At 47.1% G+C, this 23387-nt stretch overlaps 1 protein-coding gene across 1 annotated transcript; it reads left to right on the top strand.

Moving 5' to 3' along the window:
• The first annotated feature begins 2692 nt into the window (after positions 1-2692).
• Positions 2693-22931, top strand: PTHLH (parathyroid hormone like hormone). Its single transcript, XM_087969538.1, has 4 exons — positions 2693-2923; positions 5548-5681; positions 15499-15903; positions 22549-22931. Exons 1-4 carry the CDS (start codon positions 2915-2917, stop codon positions 22556-22558), a joined length of 558 nt encoding a protein of 185 aa, XP_087825664.1. The 5' UTR covers positions 2693-2914; the 3' UTR covers positions 22559-22931.
• The last annotated feature ends 456 nt before the right edge of the window (positions 22932-23387 follow it).

Genomic DNA, 23387 nt, shown 5'->3' with positions numbered 1-23387 from the left:
AACGTATCTGGAGTTATTTCCCCTCCTTTGCTGGTACTTTGCTTTGTGTGGAGTGACCATTCAAAGTTACAATGGCCCTGAAAAAAGTGACTTATGACCATTTTGCACACTTACAACTGTTGCAGCATCCCTACAGTCACGAGAGGCCAGGCGAGGAGATGCATGCCTCGATGTGAGTGATATTGAGTTGGCCATGCCCAGCCAATAACATGACCACCAAGCCACGCTCACCAACTAAACCACACCCACAGAACCAGTTGTTAAAAAATGTGAATCCCACCCCTGGTTAGGAACAGGCTGTAACGAGTGGAAATATGTTTTTAATTAGGGGGGGGGGGAGGATTCACCAAAGATGGGGTGTATTAAGGCCAAGAGAGATGGAGATAGCCATTTGGGTTTCCTCCATAAATTCTTGAGTCATGGGGAGAAATTGCTCCCAGATAGCCCAGCTATAAGAAAAGAGCATGGAGAAACGGTTTGGATCGCATATTAATCAGTCTCCCAGGTAGAACCTAAAGAGGTTCAGCAACTAGTACACGATGCTCGTTTCAGCGCTCCTAAAGGCTCTTGTCTCCCAGGTTGTCAGCCTGTCGCGGTGTTAACACACGAAGGAGTGAATTGCCTACAACATCTGCGGATTAGCCCCGGGCTGTAACCACCATGGACAGCTCACTGGGTCTCACCAGCGGGCCCAAGGCGCTCTCGCTCGCTCGCTCGCTCGCTCTCCTGCGCTCCGTGTTTTTTCTTGCACGCAACTCCTTTGGGATTTGGCCACGTCCCCGGTCTGCACAATCAATGAATGCCAACAGCACTCGGCACCAGCTAAAAATAGAAGGGACGGGTTTTCCAAATGAAATATAACCGACGCTTTCAATCTTCCTCAAGATTGAAAGAGGTTCATTAAAAGACATGCAGGATGTATGTTGTGGACCAGATTTAAAAAAAAAAACTTGATAAAATACTTTTCCTTTCCTTTCCTTTCGTTTCCTTTCTCTTTCCCTGCTCTTCCTTCCTTCTCTTTTTCCGTTTCCCTTCCCTTCCTTCCCTTCCCTTTCCTTCCCCTCCCCATTTCCCTTCCCTTCCTTCTCTTCCTCTTCCCTTTCCCTGCTCTTCCCTTCCCTCCCCCTTTCCCTTTCCCTCCCATCCCCTCTCTTCTCCTTTCCTCTCCTCTCCTCTCTTCCTTTCCCCTTCCTTATTTCCTTCCTTCCTTCTTCCCTCCCTCCCTCCCTCCGTTCTCCCACCTGTTGCTAGACATACCACAGCAGAGCGTGTTGCACGAAAACGACCCTTGGGGACGATAAGCAACACCATTCAGGTTCCAGCAAGTGCGGCCCGATTCTTCATCCTCGGAAAAGGGGCAACCTGTTTTACAATGCAAAGCAAGGGGGGGGGCAGGAGGCCCTCCCTCGTGTTTACGGGAATAGCGGGGGTGGGGGAGGGAGGAAGAGAGGGGGAAGAGTGGCTGATCACAGCAGGCTACCCGTGGGAGAACAATCCCTTCCTAGCAGGAGTGAGAAATCAACCGACATTTTTGCAAGGCGTCAAATGCCCCCCAAGTCAAAGATTCTCCCGGGGTGTGTGTGAGAGAGAGAGAGGGAGGGAGGGAGGGAGGGAGAGAGAGAGGGAGGGAGGGAGAGAGAGAGAGTGTCAGAGGTACAACCACTTTGCTTGCTTGTGTAAAGTTCTAAGAGTAGGCAGCGCCGCCGAGCCCCGTGCTGACACCTACGCTGCCGCGTTAAGAGCCTGAGGTTTGAAATTTTGGGGAAACCCAGGACAGCGGGCTGCCTCTCCCGCCTGTTTGGGGGAGAAGGTTTCCCCGAATTCAGAAATTCCCCCTTTCTGGCGGGCAATGTGTTAGACCCTGTCAGGCAAAAGGAGGGAAATGAAAGGGAGCATCCAGATCTATGACACGCGCAACCCCGCACGGATTCAAAATGTGAAGCCCCTTCCCTTCGCTTGCCCTCGGAAGTTGTGGGAGCACCATCACTTGAGACTTTCAAGAAGAGATTGGGCTGCCATTTGTCAGACATGGTGTAGGGTCTCCCGCTTGGGCGGGGGGGTTGGACTAGATGACCTACAAGCTCCCTTCCAACTCTGATTATCTGTTATCTGCTTCGGGACGCCCCTCAATTGGATCTAAGAGTTAGCCTCAATTTCCCGAGTCCAAGCTTCGAAAGGGCCCCTTCTCCATATCCCCCCTAAAAAGGGGACGGATCGGTTGGGTAGCCCTCCCCCCCCATTAGTGAGGCTGTGCTACTGTCCCTGCAAGGTGGGAGGGGCGGGGTGTATGTGGACTAGATGCTCTCTAAGCCCCCTCCCGACTTTTCCAATTCTAGGATCCAGTCCCAGAACCGCGATCTGGCAGCGGAGCAGCAGGGGTTGGGGGTGGGAAGCGCCCTTGTCCTCCCCATCGGGACTCGGCGCGCAAGGCAGGCAGGCAGGTGGAAAACCCGATAGAGGATCCCGCCCCCCTCCCCCCCCACCCCCGCCGATCCCGAGCTGGCGCGCCTCGACCAATGGCCCAGCGAGACAGCCCCTCCCCTCGCGCCGCGATTGGCTGAACCCTAGCGGGGTGCGCGGGCCGGTTCCTCTCGAGGCTTAAGGCGAGGGAGGGGGTCTCGCCCACCCAAGCCCCCACCCCCACCTACCCCACCCCCGGCCGGGGTCCTACAAAGGCTCGCGATCCCGCCTGGCTCCTCCAGTAGGTTCCGAGAGGGAGCGACGAGGCGCACCTGCTCCGCTCGAGTCCCTTTCTGGAGATAAGGAAGGGAGGGGAGAAGACGCCCCCCGACAGCTCAAGCTTGACCCACTGCGAAAGAAACCCTCCCGTCCCGCCTCGGAGAGACGCCCTGCCCTGCCCTGCTCTGAAGGGGCGAGCGCGCAAGGAAGAGGAGGAAGAAGAGGAGGGACGGCCATGGCAAAGGTGAAGGCTGGAGAGCGGGGGGAAAACGGGGTGCGCGTCCCCACGGTTTGACTGAATTGATTCCCAAACGCCCAATGCTTCCCCCGCCGGTTGTTTGGTGACTCTCTGTGCCCAGCATCGAGTGGTACCCATGGGGCGCAGCGTGGGAAGGAATGGACGGGACGGGCGCAGCGAGGGATGCTGAGAGGGGGAAACGATGCCATTCCTTTTTAGAGGGCCAGGCACAGCCCCGCCAAAAGAGATCCGTCGGCCTCCGGCGGACCAAGAAGCGGGTCTTCATTTTGGAGCTCTCGCCCTCACAGTCAGGAGGCTTAGAAGTTCGATCCTAGGTGGAGGCTAATATTGGGAATAGAGATTCTCCTGCTCGAGCGGGGGAGGCGGCCGGTTGGACTAGATGACCTCCGGAGTCTCTTCCAGCTCTTGTTAAGTCTTACGGTTTCTTTGCAAGGCACTCGCCCCTGCCGGTCACACGGACCGGCAAATCGGGCAGACCGCTTTCCGAGCTAGTCACGAGATATTATAACCCCCCCCCTCCCTCCAGATTCTCGGGACGTTTGCGCCAGGGCGCGCGAGGTTCTTAGGTCAGAGAAGCCAGCCAACGTCTGAACGCGGTCCGAGAGATAAGTTGAGCCCGAAAATTCCTTTCTGTGTCGGGTTGGGGAGCTGGAGAGCTGTGTTCTCATGACGCGCTGGACGAGAATAGAATAGAATAGAACAGAACAGAACAGAATAGAATAGAATAGAATAGAATAGAATAGAATAGAATAGAATAGAATAGAATAGAATAGAAAATATGGACTGAAGTGGACTAGAATAGAACAGAACAGAATAGAACTTTATTACGGTCATAGACCAGCAATAGACATCACTATTTATAATATTTTTTTTACAAAAACTGTTCGAGAACACGTATTTTCTTAACAGGGATGTTATTATCCACTGTTAATGTACTTGTGTAAATCGTGATGTCTATTGCTGGTCTATGACCGAAATAAAGGTAGATTCTATTCGCCCTAGGCTGAATACAGGGAACAGTTGTACGTCGGGAGCGTTCACACGATACGCCAGGCGGACGAGGGCTGCGAAGTCTTCGCACGGTTCGCCTTTTGGGCGGCGAACCGGCCCTTCGGCGGTCCTCCTGTTCAAAAGGCCAAGAAGGCTGCGCTGACCCGACTGCCTCTCTGGCACGGAGTGGGGAGGGGCGGCCCTTGACCGCACAGGCTGGCAGCTCCTCAGAGAACCGAAGCCTCCCATCCACCTCCCGCCCCTCGCCAACCAGCCAGACAGCCACTCGGGGAGGGCAGCCTGTGCTTCGCCGTGGCCTCGTTTTCCAGGGTCTTACTTGGAGGGCGCCGTGATCTACACGCGACACCCTGATAAGGGATGTTAAGCTTTGCAGAGCCCTTGGGCGGCTTTTGCTCAGCCAGACGGGCCTCGTGGAAGAATTGGGCTTGGGGGGGGCTGGCCAGTCTCCAGCTGAGCACAGCTGGCGGGCGGGGGCGCCGCAGAGGATGTACCACCTGCCGCCCTCCCAACACTTTTGTACAGGCCCTGGGAAGAATAACGGGAGGGGGTTCTCTCCCCAGCCACAGTCACTGGACCAGCCTTGCTTTTGCTTGGACTCGTTGGCTGGCCGGAGGGGACCCGGGAGGGCTGAGCACGGTGTGGCCGGGCATTCGAGGCGGGGCCCTTGACCCAGCCCTTCCCCAGAGTCGATCTGTTGATCTGTTTGGGACTTTGACGCCACGTTCCCCTGCCAGGAAGGCAGGACTCGAAGGTGTGGGAGTCCAATGCATGGACGGCCAGGTAGCTGTTTCTCCCAGTTCCGGCCATTCTGCACTATTCGCTCCTGGAGGGCGAGGCTGGTAGCGGGGCTTGGGTGCTGCTGCTCCAGGGTGCCTGGTGGGGAAGGTATTCTGGCAGCCACCCTGCCCCCCATCGAGGACTCTGCCTTCTTTCAACCTTCCCGGTCCCAAACTTTTGGCCTCGCGGAGGCTCGGTCGGGCAAGGAAAGAGCTCGGGACCCCCCCTGCCGCGCTAGGTTTCTGCGTGCAGGGAGTGAGCTTCGGACGCTCTTGGTGGGCAGCCACTCTGCCCAGTGCCTCGGTTCAGCCTGTCTGCCCGGATCCTCGGCGTGAGTGACAGGGCCGAGTCGCCCGCTCCTGGCCTCTTCTTCCCCAAGGGCTGTGGGTGGTCCCACTGCCCGCTTGCCAGGGCCCAATGGAGGCGGGCAGCAGCGAGGTGGCTGCTCCTCTCTTGGCTTCCCAAGTTGGCCGCCTCTTCCTCCTCCTCCCCTTCCCATCCCATGGCGATCCAGAGGGAGGGAGGCAGAAAGGCAGCTGCAGAGACGCGCAGCGGGTAGAAGCTCGGGATCTGAGCAAGGTACGGGACGGGAAGCCCTCCTGCTGGCCGGAGGGTTTCCCCCCTTCCTCCTCCTCCTCCTCCTCCTCGAAGGGGCGTCCCGCGCCTCCTCTGCGCTCCCTTGCTCCACGCCTGGGAGGTTGGCTGGCGTTTGGGGGCGGGGAGCCCACGCCTGGCGCCCTCCCTCCTTCCCTCCCCTCCCCCAAACCTCCCCGTTCTCCTGGCGTCCCGCTCCATTCGCTCAGCGCCACTTCTCCTTGCAGGTCCCGAAGATCCGCCGGCAAACCACCATGTTCCCCAGACACTTCCAGCAGTGGAGTTTCATGGTCTTCTTGTTGAGTTACTGCCTGCCGTCCTCCGGCCGATCCCTGGAAGGCCACGGGAACGGACGCCGATTGTGAGTCGCTCTTTCTCTTCCTTCCCTGTTCCCGAGCCGGCGGGGAGGGAGGGGCGGGCTTCCCCCTCGACTTCGGATGCCCCGCCGTAGCTTCCAAAAAGGACCGGGCAGCCTTGGATTTCCTTTGCTCAGCTCGTGAAGCGATTGGCTCAGAACAAGAGTCAGGTTTTTTTTTTTTTAATTTCCCCTTTGAAATAAAAAAAAAATCCCGAGGGGTGAATTGAAGGAAAGGACGGATCGGGTGGAGGATTACTTTCCTAAACCAACCCTGAATTTTTTAAATCTCCCCCCCCCTTTTTTTTTTTTTCTCTCTGTCTCCCTTCACTTTTTGAATCGGGGAAAGCTACTTGGCGGGGTAGCACTTATCTTTAGAACAAGGGTCTTCAAACTTGGCAAGTGGAAGACTTGTGCACTTCAACTCTCAGAATGCCTGAGCTAACCTGACTGGAGGAGGAATTCTGGGAGCTGAAGTCCACAAGTCTTAAAGCTGCCAAGGTTGGAGACCCCCTGCTTTAGGGAAACGGGGAGCCAGGTAGGGCCAAAACGATCGTCCCACGGCTCGTTTCGCCTTGTGTCAAAAGAACAACAGCTGTCCTGAAGGGACGTGGGGAGTGTGTGAAGGAGAGAGAGAGGGGGCGAGGGAGAGGAAGAGGAAGAGGGAGGGAGAGGGAGTGGGAGAGAGAGAGAGGGAGGGAGAAGGGGGAGAGAAGGGGGAGAAGGAGAGGGAGAGAGGAGGGAGGAGAGAGAGAAAGGAGGGGAGTGTCAGAGTAGAGCCTCGTGTGTGTTACGTTTACATGAGCTGGGAAATGGCGTTTTTATTACAAACGACCATAGCGGGAATATTATATAGTCTTCGGATGCTAAAAGGCGGTCATGGGCGCATTGGCACGGATCCCAGAAACGTGGAGAGCGCCCTGGGGAGAAAATACGTAGCGCTTAAATCGCGGCTTTTTCAACCCTCCGTTGAGGGTTTGTGCCAATGAGCAGGAAATTTAACTTTTGGGTTAAACTACTGATGGAGAGAGACATAAGAGACAGTGGGCTGAGAGGAAACAGGAAAACGGACCCCTGGCTCCGATTATGAGGTGCTCAAATGCCCCCTCGCCCCCCCCCATGCTTATTAATAACACCAGTCAGATCACTGGAGTGTAGGATGAACTAACCAGATCGCTAAAATCCACCCTGCAATCTTGTCGCCATGCCGGATGCGCAGTTCTATGCTTGTACTTAATTCTTTGTTAGGTGATACGGGAAGTTGGGAATAAAGTTACCAGTTTAGTAGATGAATTGCAGGCAGTCTATGAAATGTAGGAAAAAGGTAACCTTGAAACAGGTTTTTCTTTGGAGGAGAATTAGGGAAGAGTCCTTTGGTGCTCTGGGAGCTTCGGTTGTTTTCTTGGCAGACGTTTCATTACCCAAACTAGGTAACGGGAGTTGCGGCTTGTTCTCACGATGCAGAAACTCCTGGGTGGAATCTGCACGGATTCTTTCCCCTTGTAGCGAACTATTCACGGATTAGAATGAGGTCTGTATAAACCTTGGCATGGGCCACGCACCATTTCCCTTCCGAAACAGTTGTCCTTCTTCTACCTCTCTTCTAAACACGGCTTCCAAATTTGCACTTGTTCCCTTTCGTAGCCCTACTGAAAACCCACCGGCTGAGCTCCTCATTCTTGAACAGACCCGAGAGAAGTCAGATGTTGCCCAAAAGGAACATCTGGCTTTGACCGTGATGGATGCGTAACTCAGCATCAATCCACCAGGGCTCGTGCTCAGAGCAATAACTTCCTAGCAAGGTTTCCATCCCACATTCTGGAAACAAAGAAGGTGGTACCTTGCTCTGGTTCCCGAAACAATTGTAGAAAAAAGGCAAGCCGAAGAACTTGGAAACGCAGAAGGTATTATACAGTGCTGCAAAGTACAGTCTGCCTTCCTTAAGTCCTTAAACAGGAGGGAGGGAGGGAAGCAAGGCGAAGGAACAGAGAGCCGTTTCTGTTGAACTTAGGGGAGATCAAGAGTGACCACTGCTTAGTGAGGGTTGGTTAACCATGTTCCCGTTGGGGATAGGCAGTTTAGCCCCAAGACCATGGGGATGATGTTTTCAAGGTTGTGTACATGAGAGTGAATTATAACTCTGTGAACCCGGCGTGCCATGTATACAGTAATTTGTGTGAGTGCTTTTGGGCAGCGAGAAACCATAAAGTCGCAACTCTTCACTCTAAATTGCTCACCGCACCACATGTTAGCATGGCATTAACTGCCTCTGGTTTGGGGTCAGGCAATTTCTCATTACAGGCTGGAAAGAGACCTCTAGCGGGATCGAGAAAACACTTTCCCCCCACCTCCCAAAAAAAACTTTTCAGTCTTCGGGGATCTATTTTTAGAAATGGTGTATTTCTTCTAGAAAGGGTGGCGTTTCTTCAGCCACTCCGGAGATTCGGTTTAGATCAGGAGTTTTATTTATTTATTTATTTTATTTCATCTGTCAATCGCTTACAAGATAATAGGCATAGGTATAAACATGAGTAAGAATACAAGAAATAGGTACGAATAAATGGGGACAATAGAACAGGGACGATAGGCACAATTGTGCACTTATGCGTGCCCCGTGTTTTCTCCAGTTCTCACTCCTCCTCACGGTTACAGGAGGTGGAGGGGAGGGAGAAAACAGTGTGGGGAGGTAGATTTTAAAAGAATATTTGGCCCCCAGTAGCAAGTTATCTTATGGGCCTTTGTAGATTGGCGGTGTATATTCCTGCACCTATCCCACAGCAGACATTTGCAAAATGGTTAGAGTTTTGCCTTCTGCTGCCTGAAAGAATAAGGTGGAATTGGGAATTTTTATTTTTTTGGCGGCGGTCCCTGGTGCTCTCTGAGATTGGTTGCCCTGATGATGTTACCTAACTGGGTAATAAAACATAATAAATAATAAAATAAGTCTGCAAGAAAATAACCAAGCTCGGAGAGTGCCAAGGACCCCGTAGTTCAACTCTGAGCAACAAATATTCTTTTTATCTTTTCCCCAAAGTGGGGAACAAGAGCCATTGGCAAAGTTGCACTTAGTCTTCCTAGTGAGGGTGGCAAAGGGATTTCCCCCCTCCCTTTCTACTTAGTCTCCCTCTAAAGTTCCCTGAAGGAATGGGGGCTCTAACCACCTTGACTGAAATCATGGCGCACCGATGCTACCATTCTTAATCCTGATGCAACATGTTTAGTCACTTAAACAGCGACCCCAGTAGAATAGCTGGATAAAGGAACTTTTCATGCACAATTGTTTTAAAGCATGTAGCTTGATAATATCTATAGACAAAACCTTCCTCTTCGAGAATAGCATCAGGTATTGAGATACAAAATTGTTTAAAAAGCAACAACAACAACTCAAACGTTCATGCTAAGGAACACGGAGATTTCTGAATTCAGCTAATTGAGTTCTGTTTATAGGTCACTCCACTCCCTAGCAATTCTAGGTGGCTTATAACTAAAATTCTAATATATTCCACAGCAGTAACCTAGTAACATAGTCTGAGAGAGACAGCCTTAATTGAGAAATATGCATTTGCTATTAGTCTGTTAAGAATGCTGTTTGCTCCTATTATTGGATGAATTGATCGATTGGTTAATGACTTTGAGTCAGCATGACTGTTGGCAATTATATGGGTAAGTCCATGTAGTTTTCTTGAGAAAGCCTTTTTCTTACTTTCTTCTTAAGGCTGAGAGACAGGGACTGGCTCAAGCTTATCTAATTGGGTTTAAAGCAGGACGAGAACTCCCAAAGTCTGGTCCAGTGGTTTTAACCACTACCCCAAACTGCCTCTTGCTATTGAATTTTACATGATTCTATTTTTAACAATGACATTTATTGGCACGCTTAGAAACTCCTTAGAACTCCCCTAAGAGGCCCTTGTGACAAGAACAATTAATCCCTTTCGAATTAAGTACACATCTTTTGTAGAAGGAAAGGCCAAAAGCTGAGAAAAACCTGCTCATCACAAACAAATATCAAGTCGGTTTTAATTGCTAACTGGGTAAGAAAGAGAGAAAGAAAGAAAAATTAGATTTGAGGGTACTTGTATGCATCATATGGCAGCAGGAGGTTTACAAATTTATTCAGAGTTCAAGAAAGCGGAGAATTTTAACAGGTGAAGAAAAAAGCCATTCACATTGTGAATACATTGTGAGAAAAATGAATTGGACTCTCTAAAGAGAATCGGATAACCATGATATAAAGTAGTATAAAGTCATACAGCACAAAAATATTCAGGCTGTCAAAACGCTGATCCGTTCCGAGAAGAGAGTGGCCATCTTAATTAAATGAGCAAATGACATGGATAAGGCGAGCGTCATAGAAATGGTTGGCTGAAGTCACATTTTTAAAGGGTGGCATTGAAGATCTGGAACTCAACAAGAGAAAAGTTCTACAGAACCGGAATTGACATAAGTTGCGCATGTAATTTTAAAGCTGATTGTTTAGTTCAATGTTTCTCAACCTTAGCAACTTTAAGATAGAGGACCACATGTAATCCCATGTATCTGAAAATTGACAAGGTTGAGAAATACGACTCTGGTGGATATGTAAGATGAACCAGAATGCAGGAAGGAGGATATTTTTTCTAGAATAACTGCCAAAGTTTTTTTTAAGCTGGAGAACATATCCAGTGGCTTACTAAGCTATTGTGAATAAAGTCACAGTCATATTCCTGCTATTTTTACAAGGCATCTAATAGCATCCTTCATTGTCTTCCCAAAATATCTACATGTTTTTTCATTGGAGAACATCAACCTTTTTTCTAGCCAGGTGGTTTGTCTTGCTCAGGGGTCCCCAAACTTGGCAACTTTAAGACTTGTGGACTTCAACTCCTAGAATTCTCCAGCTAGCTATGCTCAAACTCTTAAAGTTGCCAAGTTTGGAGACTTCTGGTCTAGCTCATGCCACAAACTCTATCTTCCGCTAACCAGGATTGGGCCAAGTTGCCTGGAAAAAGGCCATTCGTTCAGGCTGAAGTGGCATTTTACTGGGCCGACCACGGACCAGCGATGCCAACATCTACAAGAGTGATTTTTTTTTCATGCATTCTCTTTAACATTGGGATAATTTTCATGGGTGAACGAGCATGAAACAAACATGAAGAACACATATAATTTCTTGAACTGCTCAAAATAACTTATATGTCTCTATAAACTGCATAATTCTGAAGGGGAGGAGAGAGAGACAGGGAGAGAGTGTGTCTTAATGAGATTTCAGTTGTGGTCCTTCCAGTTTTTACCTCTGTCCCTTGGCCAATAAGAGACTCAATTCTAACACAGAAGGCCAAGGGTTTTTTTCTAATCTTCAGGTCCAAGGCTCCTTGTATTTTGCTTCACATTGTACCGTAGCATTCCAGTTCTTGGTTAATCAAGCTTATACACCCTCAGCTTTTGATAATAAGCTGCTATGATAAACCAGAAGGGACTGAGTGTGATAATAACCTTGCTTTTTGTATTAATTATTTGGATTGATTTAACTTTAAGTGTATGTTCAACTCTCAGTGACTTTTGAGATGATTTCATTCTATCCTTGATAGGTTTCATTGAAATCATATTAGTCTACAATAGCAATAGCCTTATATACCACTATATAATATTATATATAATATAATAGACTTATATACCACTTCTCAGTGCTTTTACAGCCCTCTCTAAGCAGTTTAGAGAATCAGGATATTGCCCCCAACAATCTGGGTCCTCATTTTATCGACTTCAGAAAGATGGAAGGTTAAGTCAACCTTGAGTCTGGTGAGGATTGAATTCCAGGCTGTGGGCAGAGTTAGCCTGCAATGCTGCACTCTAACCACTGGCCACCAGGAAGGAGAATGAGAAAGGAATAATGGATGGATGGATGGATGGATGGATGGATGGATGGATGGATGGAAGGAAGGAAGGAAGGGCAATAGCACTTAGACTCATATACCACTTCACAGTGCTTTACAGCCCTCTCTAAGCAGTTTACAGAGTCAGCCTATTGCCCCCAACAATCTGGGTCCTCATTTTACCAACCTGAAGGAGTTTGGTGTCCTTCAATGTGTCCAAGATATTAAGGGTATCTTGGACCCTACAGATAGTCCTCGACTTACAACAGTTCATTTAGTGACCAGTCAAAGTTACAACGGCACTGAAAAAAGTGACCTATGACCATTTTTTCACACATATGACCGTTGCAGCATTCCTCAGGGTCACGTGGTCAAAATTCAGATGCTTGGCAACTGGTTCACATTTATGACAATTGCAGTGTCCCGGGAAGTCACGTGATCCCCTTTTACGACCTCCTGATGGGGAAATCCAGATTCACTTAACCAGCGTGCCACTAACTTAACAGCTGCTGTAATTCGTTTAACAACAGATGCAAGAAAAGTTGTAAAATGGGACAAAAGTCACTTACCAGCGGTCTCGCTTAGCAACAGACATTTCTGGCTCAGTTGCCATCGTAGGTTGAGGATGATCTGTATTATCAATTAGCTGCAAACAATTAGAGCAGAAACATCATGTCCTTGTGTACTAAACTAAATGGGGAACTTAGCTCTAGAAATGCCTTCGCACATTTTGCTGTTGGTAGACTGGACGGACAGGTATCTACTGGAATCATCTACAAACCCACCTCTTATTTTATTCCTGCAATTGACAATGCATCCACCTTACCCTTAGAGCCAAGCACACGTTTTCCCATCAGTAATTATTTCCCAGGATCAAGTGCTGGACCACAATATTTTTTTCCTGGACTATGGTTCTCTGTCATCCTTGTTCTTCCAGTATGGGCTGATTGCAAAATGCCATTCTTTACTATCCTAAAATTGATAAATCTCAAGCAGATCATACCTATCAAACATCAGGAAGGTATTAAAGTGTGTCTGGAGAAGTAAGGTACTGAGAAGATGTGTGTCCTATTAGCCCTGTCGTTGATTAGAAACCCTAATAATTAAAAGAGAAGAGAGTAGAGTAGAATAGATGAGAGAAGAAAGTAGAAGAGAGTAGAGTGGAATAGAATTAATATTTATCTGCTCTTATCCATAGAGTAGAGCAGAAGAGAAGAGCATTAGAAGAGAAGAGCATTAGAAGAGAAGAGAAGAGAAGAGAAGAGAAGAGAAGAGAAGAGAGAATTGAATAGAATATAGAATAGAATAGAACAGAATAGAGAATAGAACAAAACAGAATAGAACAAAACAGAATAGAATAGAATAGAATAGAATAGAATAGAATAGAATAGAATAGAATAGAATAGAATAGAATAGAATAGAATAGAATTCTTTATTGGCCAAGTGTGATTGGACACACAAGGAATTTGTCTTCAGTGCCTAAGCTCTCAGTGTACATAAAAGATGTAAGTAATAAATCATGATCATAGTCATTATAAATGCATTCATCATGAATCATAAGATACAATAAGTAGTAATAGTCATAGGATACTAAATAAGCAATCAAAATCATACTAGGATCATAAAGATACAAGAAACAAGGTCATAATCATAAGTAGAAAAGGAGATAGGGAATAGGAAGGATGAGAAGAATTATAGTAATGCAGTCTTAGTAAATAGTTTGACAGCGTTGTGGGAATTAGTTGTTTAGCAGAGTGCTGTAATCTTGATCTACAGCAAGTGGCTGATCTCAGAGAGAGAAGCAGGGTTCATCCTGGGTAAGAACTTGGAAGAAGACAGCTAGGAATATTCAAAGCTTAGCTTAGACTGGAAAAGCAAAGGCAATAGCAACGATCTTCTGTATCAAGAAAACTAAGGAGTCACATGGAATTGAGCCCAATTTGAAGGGGTCTTCGCATTTAGTGATCGAGAACCCATCTGTCCAAACAGATGTGTCCAGGAGCAGTCAATCACAGACCAACTGTGGAGAAAAAGTCCTCCAAAGTTAGGTGCATCAAGAGTTTGCTTGTTGGTGGAAAAAAGAAAGGGATGGATGTTGCCAATCTATAAAAGACAACTAACATATTGGGAGGCATCTCTCCAGATGTTTAGATCATGCAATGTATTTAAGTGGTCCTCCTGGGGGCAGATTGGAGGAAAACTGGGGAACAACATTAAGCAGTTCCCTTAGCAAAATTTAAAAACCCATCCTGGGCTCTAGAACATGCAGCGTCCACTGTGACCATAGGGATTGTCCACGTTTATCCAAACATCGCCAATCATTTCCATTTATATGCTTCCCCGACCTTATGATTTCTATGCACTTCTTTGGCGAACTTGAATCAGGGGTGGGCTTCAAAAATTTCAGCAACGGGTTCTCTGCCTGGTGGCTGGGTGGGCGTGGCCATGGTGGGCGTGGCCTAATCAGTCTCCTGCACCACAGCCGGGGGGAGGGGATTTTCACCCTCCCTGGGCTCCAGAGGCTTTCCTCGAGCCTCCGGGAGGATGAAAATGGCCTCCCTGGGCTCCGGAGGCCGGAAACGGGGCCATTTATGGCCTTCTGAAACCTCTGGGAGGCCCATTTTTTGTCCTTCCCAAGCTTCCATGCAGGAAGGCATCCAAAATGGGCTGCATTGAGACTCCTGGGAAGGGAGGGGAAGGACAGAGAAGGCCAGCCAGGGGTTGGATTTGCCAGTTCGCTGAACAGGTCATTAAAAATGTTAAAATTAGATACCGGTTCGCGTGAACCGGGGTGAACCAGTAGTCAGCCGACTCCTGACTTGAATGTAACAAGGCAGATGTCTCTTCAGAGCTAATGCAAACCGTTCCTTTGTGAAATAGCTTCAAAGCTGCTTAAGAATCTGTGTTATCTACAGTATGGGCCTGTCACTTTGAAAATTCAGTTCTAAATCTGTGAGTGGCTTCTTTAAAAGGTTTAAAAGGTGAAGAAAATAGGGTGTGTGTGTTTTTTAACGTGGAGAGTCTTGATCTAAAAAACGGCCAGGTTGCCAGGTGCACCAATGGAATTGAGTTGTAGCTAATCTTGGTCCAAGTTCATCTCCCTCAATGGATTTCTTTTCATTAAACAGGGGACAGCATGAATTGAAGCCCTGCTTTTCAACCTCGGCCACTTTAAGATAGGTGGACTTCAGGGGTGGGATTCAATTTTTTTTTACTACCGGTTCTGTGGGCATGGCTTGGTGGGCATGGCAGGGGAAGAATACTGTAAAATCCTCATTTCCACCCCACTCTAATGGAAGGATACTGCAAAATCCCCCTTCCCTCCCCACCCCACTAACCTGCTTTCCAGGTCCGTTCTCCTGTGCAGGGCAACCAAAGAAGACCCAGCCGATCAGCTGGGACTCAATGGGAGGCAGAGAAGAGATGGGGGCGGGGCCAGTCAGAGGTGGGATTGGCTGGTTCTCTGAACTACTCAAAATTTCCACTACTGGTTCTCCAGAACTGGTCAGAACCTGCTGAAGACCACCTCTGGGTTGGAGTACTCACAACTTCTAGGGGGCAATTTGTTCCACTGATTAATTGTACTCACAGTCAGGAAAGTTCTCCTTAGTTCTAGGTTGATTCTCTCCTCATTTAATTTCCATCCATTCTTGTCCTGCTTTCAGGTGCTTTGGAGAATAGCTTGAGTCCCTCTTCTTTGTGGCAGCCCCTGAGATATTGGAACATTGCTATCATGTCACCCCTAGTCCTTCTTTTCATTAAACTAGACGTACACAATTCCAGCGTTCATTTTTTAAATGTGTTTTAGCCTTCAGTCCCCTAATCATCTTCTCTGCACCAGAGTCTCAACATCTTTTTTTTTTTTAATATTGTGGAGGCCATAATGAATGAATGAATGAATGAATGAATGGACACTGTTTCACATCCAGTAATGTCTGGATTTGCTCCTTCTTCTTCTTTATTTTGAACAGCAAAAGGACAGTCGCCGAATACCAACTCCTGCACGACAAAGGAAAGTCCATGCAAGATACCCGAAGGCGTCACTTCCTGCAGAATCTCATTGAAGGGGTGAACACGGCTGAGATCCGAGGGGTATCAGAGGTATCGCCCAACCCGAAACCGGCTATTGTTCCTGCCAAAACCTACACTATCCGCCTTGGCATCGACGACGAAGGCAAAAACCTGACCCAGGAGACCAACAAGACACAGCCCTACAAGGAGCAGCCGCTGAAGACCCCTGGGAAGAAGAAAAAAGGAAAACCTGGGAAACGTAAGGATCAAGAGAAGAAGAAGAGGCGAATTCGTTCAGCCTGGCTCAGCTTAAAAGGGTCCGGCAGCGGCATGGACATCTTGGGTGTTGCACCTGTTAAGACAAGGTAAGAAGGACCCATGTTCCAGGGGTGTCCGCAGGGGTGGGCTGCTGGGGGGGTTCGCAGGGGTTCAGGAGAGCTAAGATTTTGTGCCGTTTGGAGAACCCCCAAATCCCACTTCTGGCTGGCCCCACCCACCCCTCACCGCCCCTCCCAGGAGTCCCCACGTGGCCCATTTTGGATGCAGGTAAGTGCAGGGCAGGCATGAAGCCTCGAGGAGAGTTTGGGAAGGCCGGAAACAGGCCCGTTTCCAGCTTCCAGAGAGCCTGTGGAGCCCAGGGGGGCCATTTTCACCCTCCCACAGGCTCAAGGAAAGCTCTGGAGTCCGGGGAGGGCAAAAACACCCCCGCTGCCATCGTGGTGCAGGAGGCTGATTGGGCCACGCCCACCATGGCCACGCCCACCCAGCCACTAGGCAGAGAACCCTTTGCTAGAATTTTTGAACCCCTGGGTGTTTGTACCAAAAAAAAAAAGGAAGGGTCTGGCTATTCTGCTCTAATAAGTTTCACCAAGGTTAGGCTTTCTTGTGTTCTTAACGGTGGAGAATCCATGGAAAACCCTGAGTTGCTTTTAATCTCAGGAGAGAACGTGGACAGTGTCCTGATGTTGTCTCTGCCGAAGCCATAAGGCAGGGGTGTCCAACCTTGGCCACTTTAAGATTTGGTTGACTTCAACTCCCAGAATTCCCCCAGCCAGCCAGCATGGGGAATTCTGGGAGTTGGAGTCCACGGGTCTTCAAGTGGCCAAAGCTGGACATCTCTGCCATAAGGACTTCTTAGTTCAGTCCCAGTTGCTGAAAAATTCTGAAAAATTACTTCAAGGGTAGAGAAAATCATTTCCATCCTGTAGGACAGAGAGTTTTCAAGGAATGAAGACCTTGAGAGTTGTCTAAAAGTTTTGTCTAAACCTTTTAAAATTGAGAGAGTGAGAGAGAGAGTGAGAGTGAGAGAGGGGAGGGAGGGAGAGAGAGAGAGAGGGAGGGAGTGAAAGAGAGGGGGAGGGAGAGAGAGAGTGAGAGAGTGAGAGGGAGGGAGAGAGAGAGGGGAGTGAATGAGAGTGAGAGGGAGGAAGGGAGAGAGTGTGTGTGAGAGAGAGACTGAGGGAGTGAAAGAGAGAGTGAGAGAGAGTGAGAGTGAGAGAGGAGGAGTGAGTGAGAGTGAGACTGATTGAGAGAGAGAGAGAGAGAGACAGAGGGAGGGAGAGAGAGATGGAGGGAGGGAGGGAGAGAGGGAGGGAGGAGAGGGAGAGAGAGAATGTGTGTGAGAGAGAGAGACGGAGGGAGGGAGTGAAAGAGAGAGAGGGAGTGAGAGAGGGAGTGAGAGTGAGGGGGAGTGAGTGAGCGTGAGAGTGAGAGAGAGAGAGAAAGAGACAGAGAGACAGAGAGAGACAGAGGAGGGAGGGAGGGAGAGAGAGGGAGGGAGGGAGGGAGGGAGAGCTGCAGCTTTGCACCAATTCCAAAATATTATTTTCTGAAATACTAATGACATGAATTATCGTTGCATAAAGTTCACAAAAATCTGGCCAATTTTGGCCTTGGGCCCATCCCTGTGCAGAATTTGCATTTGAGGTTTCCCACATGACCGTTCAAATCACCCGACAGGGTCAGCCTGTACAGCTTGGGCACCTTCCAGTTGTTTGAAGTTCTCACACGCTGACCTGTTGTTTGGGTACACGCTGACCCTTTTCCCCCTTCAAGAGATTTGGAATAACCTTCCAAAAGCATTAAAGCAGGAGAAACTTGCAGAGTTGAACAGATTTCAAGTGTAGCTGAAAGGTGACCACGAACCTTCTAGCCCAGGGGTGTCAAACTCAAGACCCATGGGCCGGATCTGGCCCATGATGTGCTTAGATCTGGCCCGAGGGGGCACCCTGAAATCAGAAAAGGGCCAGCCCACAGTGCTTCTGCTGGCAGAAATGGAGCTTAACCCTAACCCTCCCAAACTCCACGTTCAGCTGCAACAGCCTCCTGCAGCCCTCTGCCAGTGCTCACCATTTATTTGCTGGCAGAGGGCTGCAGGAGGCCATCAGGGCTGAAAACATAGCATGCCCCCCTCAAGCTCTGTTTTTGCTGTAGTGGCCGAAAACAGGGCCCGTTGGCAGAGGGCTGACACGTGGCCATGCCCACCTTCCCCCACAAGTCAAACCAGAGGTGGTATTCAGCCAGTTCTGACCAGTTCTGGAGAACTGGCAGACGAGGCCAGGGCCAGTCAGAGGTGGGATTTGCCGGTTCTCCGAACTACTCAAAATTTCCGCTACCGGTTCTCCAGAACTGGTCAGAACTGGCTGAATACTACCTCTAGTCCAACCAGTGGCTACTAGGGTGGCCCCTTCTCCTTCTGAGATCCAAATTGTTATACTACCATATTATTGTGGTGCAAATAGGGATCCACACACATCATGGTGTGAATAAGTCCAGGATATTCCATATTGGCAAAATGACATAGATATCACCTGATTTCAGTGAAATTCCCACCTCCCCTTCGTTAAATATTGTCAACATTATTGTATCAAATGTTGTACCCAATTCTTTGGAGGTGACATACTGTGCCACACTCATTGGTGGGATTCAAAACATTTTTATTACCGGTTCTGTGGGCGTGGCTTGGTAGGCATGGCAGGGGAAGGATACTGTAAAATCTCCATTCCCTCCCCACCCCACTAACCCGCTTTCCAGCTCCATTCTCCTTTGCAGGGCAACCAAAGAAGACCCAGCCAATCCGCTGGGACTTGGAAGGCAGAGAATAGATGGGGGCAGGGCCAATCAGAGATGGTATTTACTGGTTCTCCAAACTACTCAAAATTTCCACTTCCAATTCTCCAGAACTGGTCAGAACCTGCTGAATGCCACCTCTGGCCACACTCCTAATGCAGTCAAACCCACTAGTAAGTTAATTTGATCCTTTAGCAGGGAAGAAGTATAAAACAAACAGAAAAGGGATTGAAGAAGAGAGTCAGGGGATGGGAGAAGGTAGCTTACCATTAACCAAAAAAACAAAACAAAATACCACTGATTCTGTATTACCTATTAACCTTACCAGTGGTGCAGTGGTTAGAGTGCAGTACTGCAGGCTACTTCTGCTGACTGCCAGCTGACTGCAATTTGGCACTTCGAATCTCACCAGGCTCCAGGTTGACTCAGCCTTCCCTCCTTCTGAGGTGGGTAAAATGAGGACGCAGATTGTTGGAGGCAAGTGGCTGACTCTGTAAACCGTTTTAAGAGAGCTGTAAAAGCACTGTGAAGTGGTATATAAGTCTGAGTGCTATTGCTATTTGAAAGCCTGTTTTGCAAGAGTTAGATTGGGATTTAAAAACCAGGAATCATCTTCAAGAATGGTTCTACCAAATGGGTAAAAAGAGCTAACACTAGTTCAGAAGTGTCTTTTGCTGGTAAAGCATCACTTCCTACATTGGCTGGGGTCATGAATAACCAATTCTCATGTCTTACGGGCCCTAATATCCTTAGCTGCACATTGGCGCAATGGGATTTTGCTTAGTTCTTCATATTAACCAGCATTTCTCAACCTTTACAGTCTGAAGATATGTGAACTTCAATTCTCAGGCTTGTTGCCTGGGGGAATTCTGGAAGTTGAAGTCCACACCTCTTTAAGCAGCCAAGGTTGAGAAACATTGGTATAAACTACAGGTCAGCTCATGAGGAGTTAGTAAATTCCAAACCAGAGAAGAGGATTTTGAAATGTTTGTTGCCGAAAGGGAATTTCATTAATGTCACATCTATCTGGAATGCCTCTTTAAACGCCCTTGTTACATAGGCCAAATACATGTACTTGTATCATATATTTGCCAAAAATGCTAGTGCTGTCAGGAGAGTAAACTATAAGTTTAATTTAGGAATCCCCCCGACGTGGGCCAAATTCAAGCCCAGTTCCGTTTCCCTCACTGAGGAAAAACAAGGTAAAAGCCACTTGAAAAATCCAAAGGACTCCAAAGTGTTCCAGTATTTGAGGGGCTCCTACAAAGATGAGGTGGGGTCAACCCAGTGGTGGGATTCAAATAATTTAACAACCGGTTCTCTGCCCTAATGATTTCTTCCAACAACCAGTTCACCAAACTGCTCAGGAAGTTAACAACCGGTTCTCCAGAACTGGTGCGAACTGGCTGAATCCCACCATTGGGTTAACCTATTTTCCAAAGCACCAAAAGGCAAGACAAGAAACCATGGATGGAAACTAACCAGGGAGAGAAGTAACCTAGAACTAAGGAGAACATTCTTAATGGTTAGAACAATCAAGTAATCAACCAACGGAATTACTTGCCTTCAGAAGTTGTGGGTACTCCATCACTGAAGGCTTTCAAGAAGACACTGGACAATCATTGTCTGGAATGTTATAGGGTCTCCCGCTTGGGCAGGGGGTTGGACTAGAAGGACTTCAAGGTCCCATCCAACTCTATTATTCTATGTCTTCTTCTACTTCTTCTAGACCAATGGCCTCTTGCCTAAGGCAGGAACCCTCAAAACATCCCAAACATCTATCCAAGCTTGGTTTGAAAACCTCTGGTGATAGAACCATCATGATGCTATAAGGGTGACTTATAGTCTTAATAGCTATCGTGGTCATCCTGATTAGAACTCACTCTGCAAAGTTCTCACCTATTGCTTTTTATACTTGGACACTATGAGAATAAAGCCAGACCTTCTTCCCAGTTGCAGTCAAACAGCTTTACTGGAAGACTTCTATCATGTCTCCGCAAAGCCTTACCTTCTGTATGCTAAACATACCAATTCCTTTAACTAGCCATCACAGAATTCAGCCTCCTAGACCAAGGGGCTTCAAACTTGGCAAGTTTAAGACTTGTGGACTTCAACTCCCACAATTCCTAAGCTAACATGACTGGAGGAGGAATTCTGGGAGTTGAAGTCCACAAGTCTTAAAGCTGTCAAGTTTGAAGACTCCTGTCCTAGACTTTCGCCAATCAGATCTGTTCTCATTTGTAATGACAAGTCTAGAACACAAGATGAGACAGACTTTGAACATACACAAGTATCATCAGGCAGAGAAAACAAAACTCAACAGATATGCAGAGAACTTTAGCTGCCTGGTTTATATTTTTAGATTTTTCAGCTTTGTAGTTATTCTTGCTTGCCGGTAGAGTTAAAAGCACACTTTTAAATCCTCAGGTTTCTTTTTCCAGATGTCCTTGTTTGTTTGATCCACATCTAATTCTAGGCTATTAACATGTGATCTAAAATGTGACCCATACAGTATTTAATTACTGCTTGGGAAAGACCATATTTGTTAAACATGTTTAGCCAGATTGGTGAACGATCTAGTAGATGCATTGCACAATAGGTAAAGTTTGAGACTGTTTTTGTTTGTTAGTTAATTGATCATGATACAAACTAAGGCCATTCCATTAGGAGCCCTGGTGGCACAGGGGTTAGAATGCAATATTGCAGGCTCACTCTGCTCACAGCCTGGAGTTCGATGCTGATGGGACTCAAGGTTGACTCAGCTTTCTAACTTTTTGAGGTCGGTAAAATGAGGACCCAGATTATTGGGGGCAACATGCAAATATTGCTGACTCTGTAAAATGCTTAGAGAGTGTTGTATGGGCTAGTATGTAAGTCTAAGTGCTATTGCTATCAGTGCTATTTATTTATGGTTTAATGTAATGTGCCCAAACACTGAGTAACTTCAGTAGCCAGGTTAAGCATGCTAGACAGAGAGAAGGGGAAGAAATGGGCAACATTGGAAGGATAAAGATGAAGCAAAGTTCCAAATTTCTGGAAGCAGCAGAGACAGCCCGGCATGAGGAAGGAAAAGACCAAACAAAAAGAAGAACTAATGTAGAAATAAATTTCTCTTCCCTTTTCTGCCCTCCAGTTTCTATGAAATTGGGACATGTCATTCTCTCCTCATTTTGTAACATGCAACATGTAGACCACAAGGATACAACTGGTGCAAATTGGGAAATCGTACACTTTTCTCCGTGTCCCATGTTGCAGCTGAATGGAAGTCCAGGGTTTACCAGATCATAGAACACAGAATGATAAGATTGGAAGTGACCTTAGAGCTCTAGTTTACCCCTCTTCGAGCAGGAGATCCTATACCATTCTAGACAAATGGCTGTCCAATCTTTTCTTGAAAATCTCCAGCAATGGAGCACCCACAATCTCTGAAGGGAAGCTGTTCCAACTGGTTGATTGTTCTGTCAGGAAATTTCTCCTTAGTTCAAGGTTGGATCTCTCCTTGATTAGTTTCCATCCGTTACTTCTTGTCCTGCCCTCAGGGGCTTTGGAAAATAGCTTGACTCCCTCTTCTTTGGGGCAGACCATAAGATATTGGAAGACTGCTATCATTGCCACCCCTGGTCCTTCTTTTCATAAGCCTAGACATACCCAGTTCCCACAACCATTCTTCATACGTTTTAGCCTCCAATCCCCTAATCCTCTATGTCTATGTATAGAAAGAAACTGCTTCTTGGAAGATATTTTCTATCACACTGTGCTTTATTAATTTCTTTGTACTGAGAACCATGAACACAAAAGACAAGTTGGCCTGAAATCCTTGGACTGATTGTATGTTGTCCGTCAACTCTTCCAAGAGAACCAGGATTTTTTTGATGAGGCTATTAATGTGTCCAGTTCTTTGTATGGGAAAATAATTCTCTCCTTTTTTCTTTCCTTTGCAGGAGGCGCTGACATCCTCCGCTAAGATTTCTTTTTTGGAAAACTTATTCAAGTGTTCTGTAATTGTGAACATATGGAAAGTATTTATTATCTGTAAATATTGTAAATGATTCAAAAATAAAACCTTGGCTGCAGATGTTCTCCAAAGCTGCACATTTGAACATTGTGAATACTGGGAGGGAAATTTTGTACTTCGACAATCCTTGTTGTCACATTTACCATAATTTATTGTGTTGAATAATGTATTTATTTCCATGAACTTTTATCTTGGTGCTGCTGACTTTCTATATATATATTTTTTGTAACATAATGCACTTTAGATATACATTATGTCTTATGTTGGTAAGACATAAATAAACTACTCCTGGTTTTGGATTGGATTTAATGAGTTGCCAAGGACAATTATACAAAAAAAATGATTTTTTTTTCTTCCATGCATACATAAAAAGGGCCGCATTTTTTACAGATTGTTTAAAAAAAGGAAACACAAAAGCCTCCAATAAAATGTAATCTAATTAAAATAACATCGTGACTCAGAAGGAAAAATGTGTCCTCTAGGATTTAATGACAAGGAACAATCATTTTCCCCTTTACAACATCTGAAAATAGTCTTTAAAAACTTAACATGTTTACGTTGGTTTCTGTTCCATTTTTCACATTGGCTTTTCATTTAAAAATCATTTACAATTCTTTCGCTCGCTCCGGTAGTTTGGCGAAGCAGAGAAACTCTGCAGGGGAAAAATCTTGTAGGCTTCCTTGGAAGCATAAGCCACCAACTGGAGGTTTTGAAGCAGGGGTGGCGGGCGGCTGGGGGGTTCGCAGGGATTCGGGAGAGCCCCTA

This window comes from Notechis scutatus, chromosome 6 (genome assembly GCF_049901735.1).
Source record: "Notechis scutatus isolate UNSWTSFEM ecotype Mainland chromosome 6, rNotScu1.2, whole genome shotgun sequence".
Classification (NCBI taxonomy): domain Eukaryota; kingdom Metazoa; phylum Chordata; class Lepidosauria; order Squamata; family Elapidae; genus Notechis; species Notechis scutatus.
This window is presented reverse-complemented; position numbering and strand designations above follow the sequence as displayed.

Excerpts from the sequence above, each read along its gene's own strand:
- PTHLH (XM_087969538.1), top strand. Across the intron at positions 5,682-15,498 it reads CACGGGAACGGACGCCGATT|CAAAAGGACAGTCGCCGAAT; the intron begins GTGAGTCGCTCT and ends TATTTTGAACAG.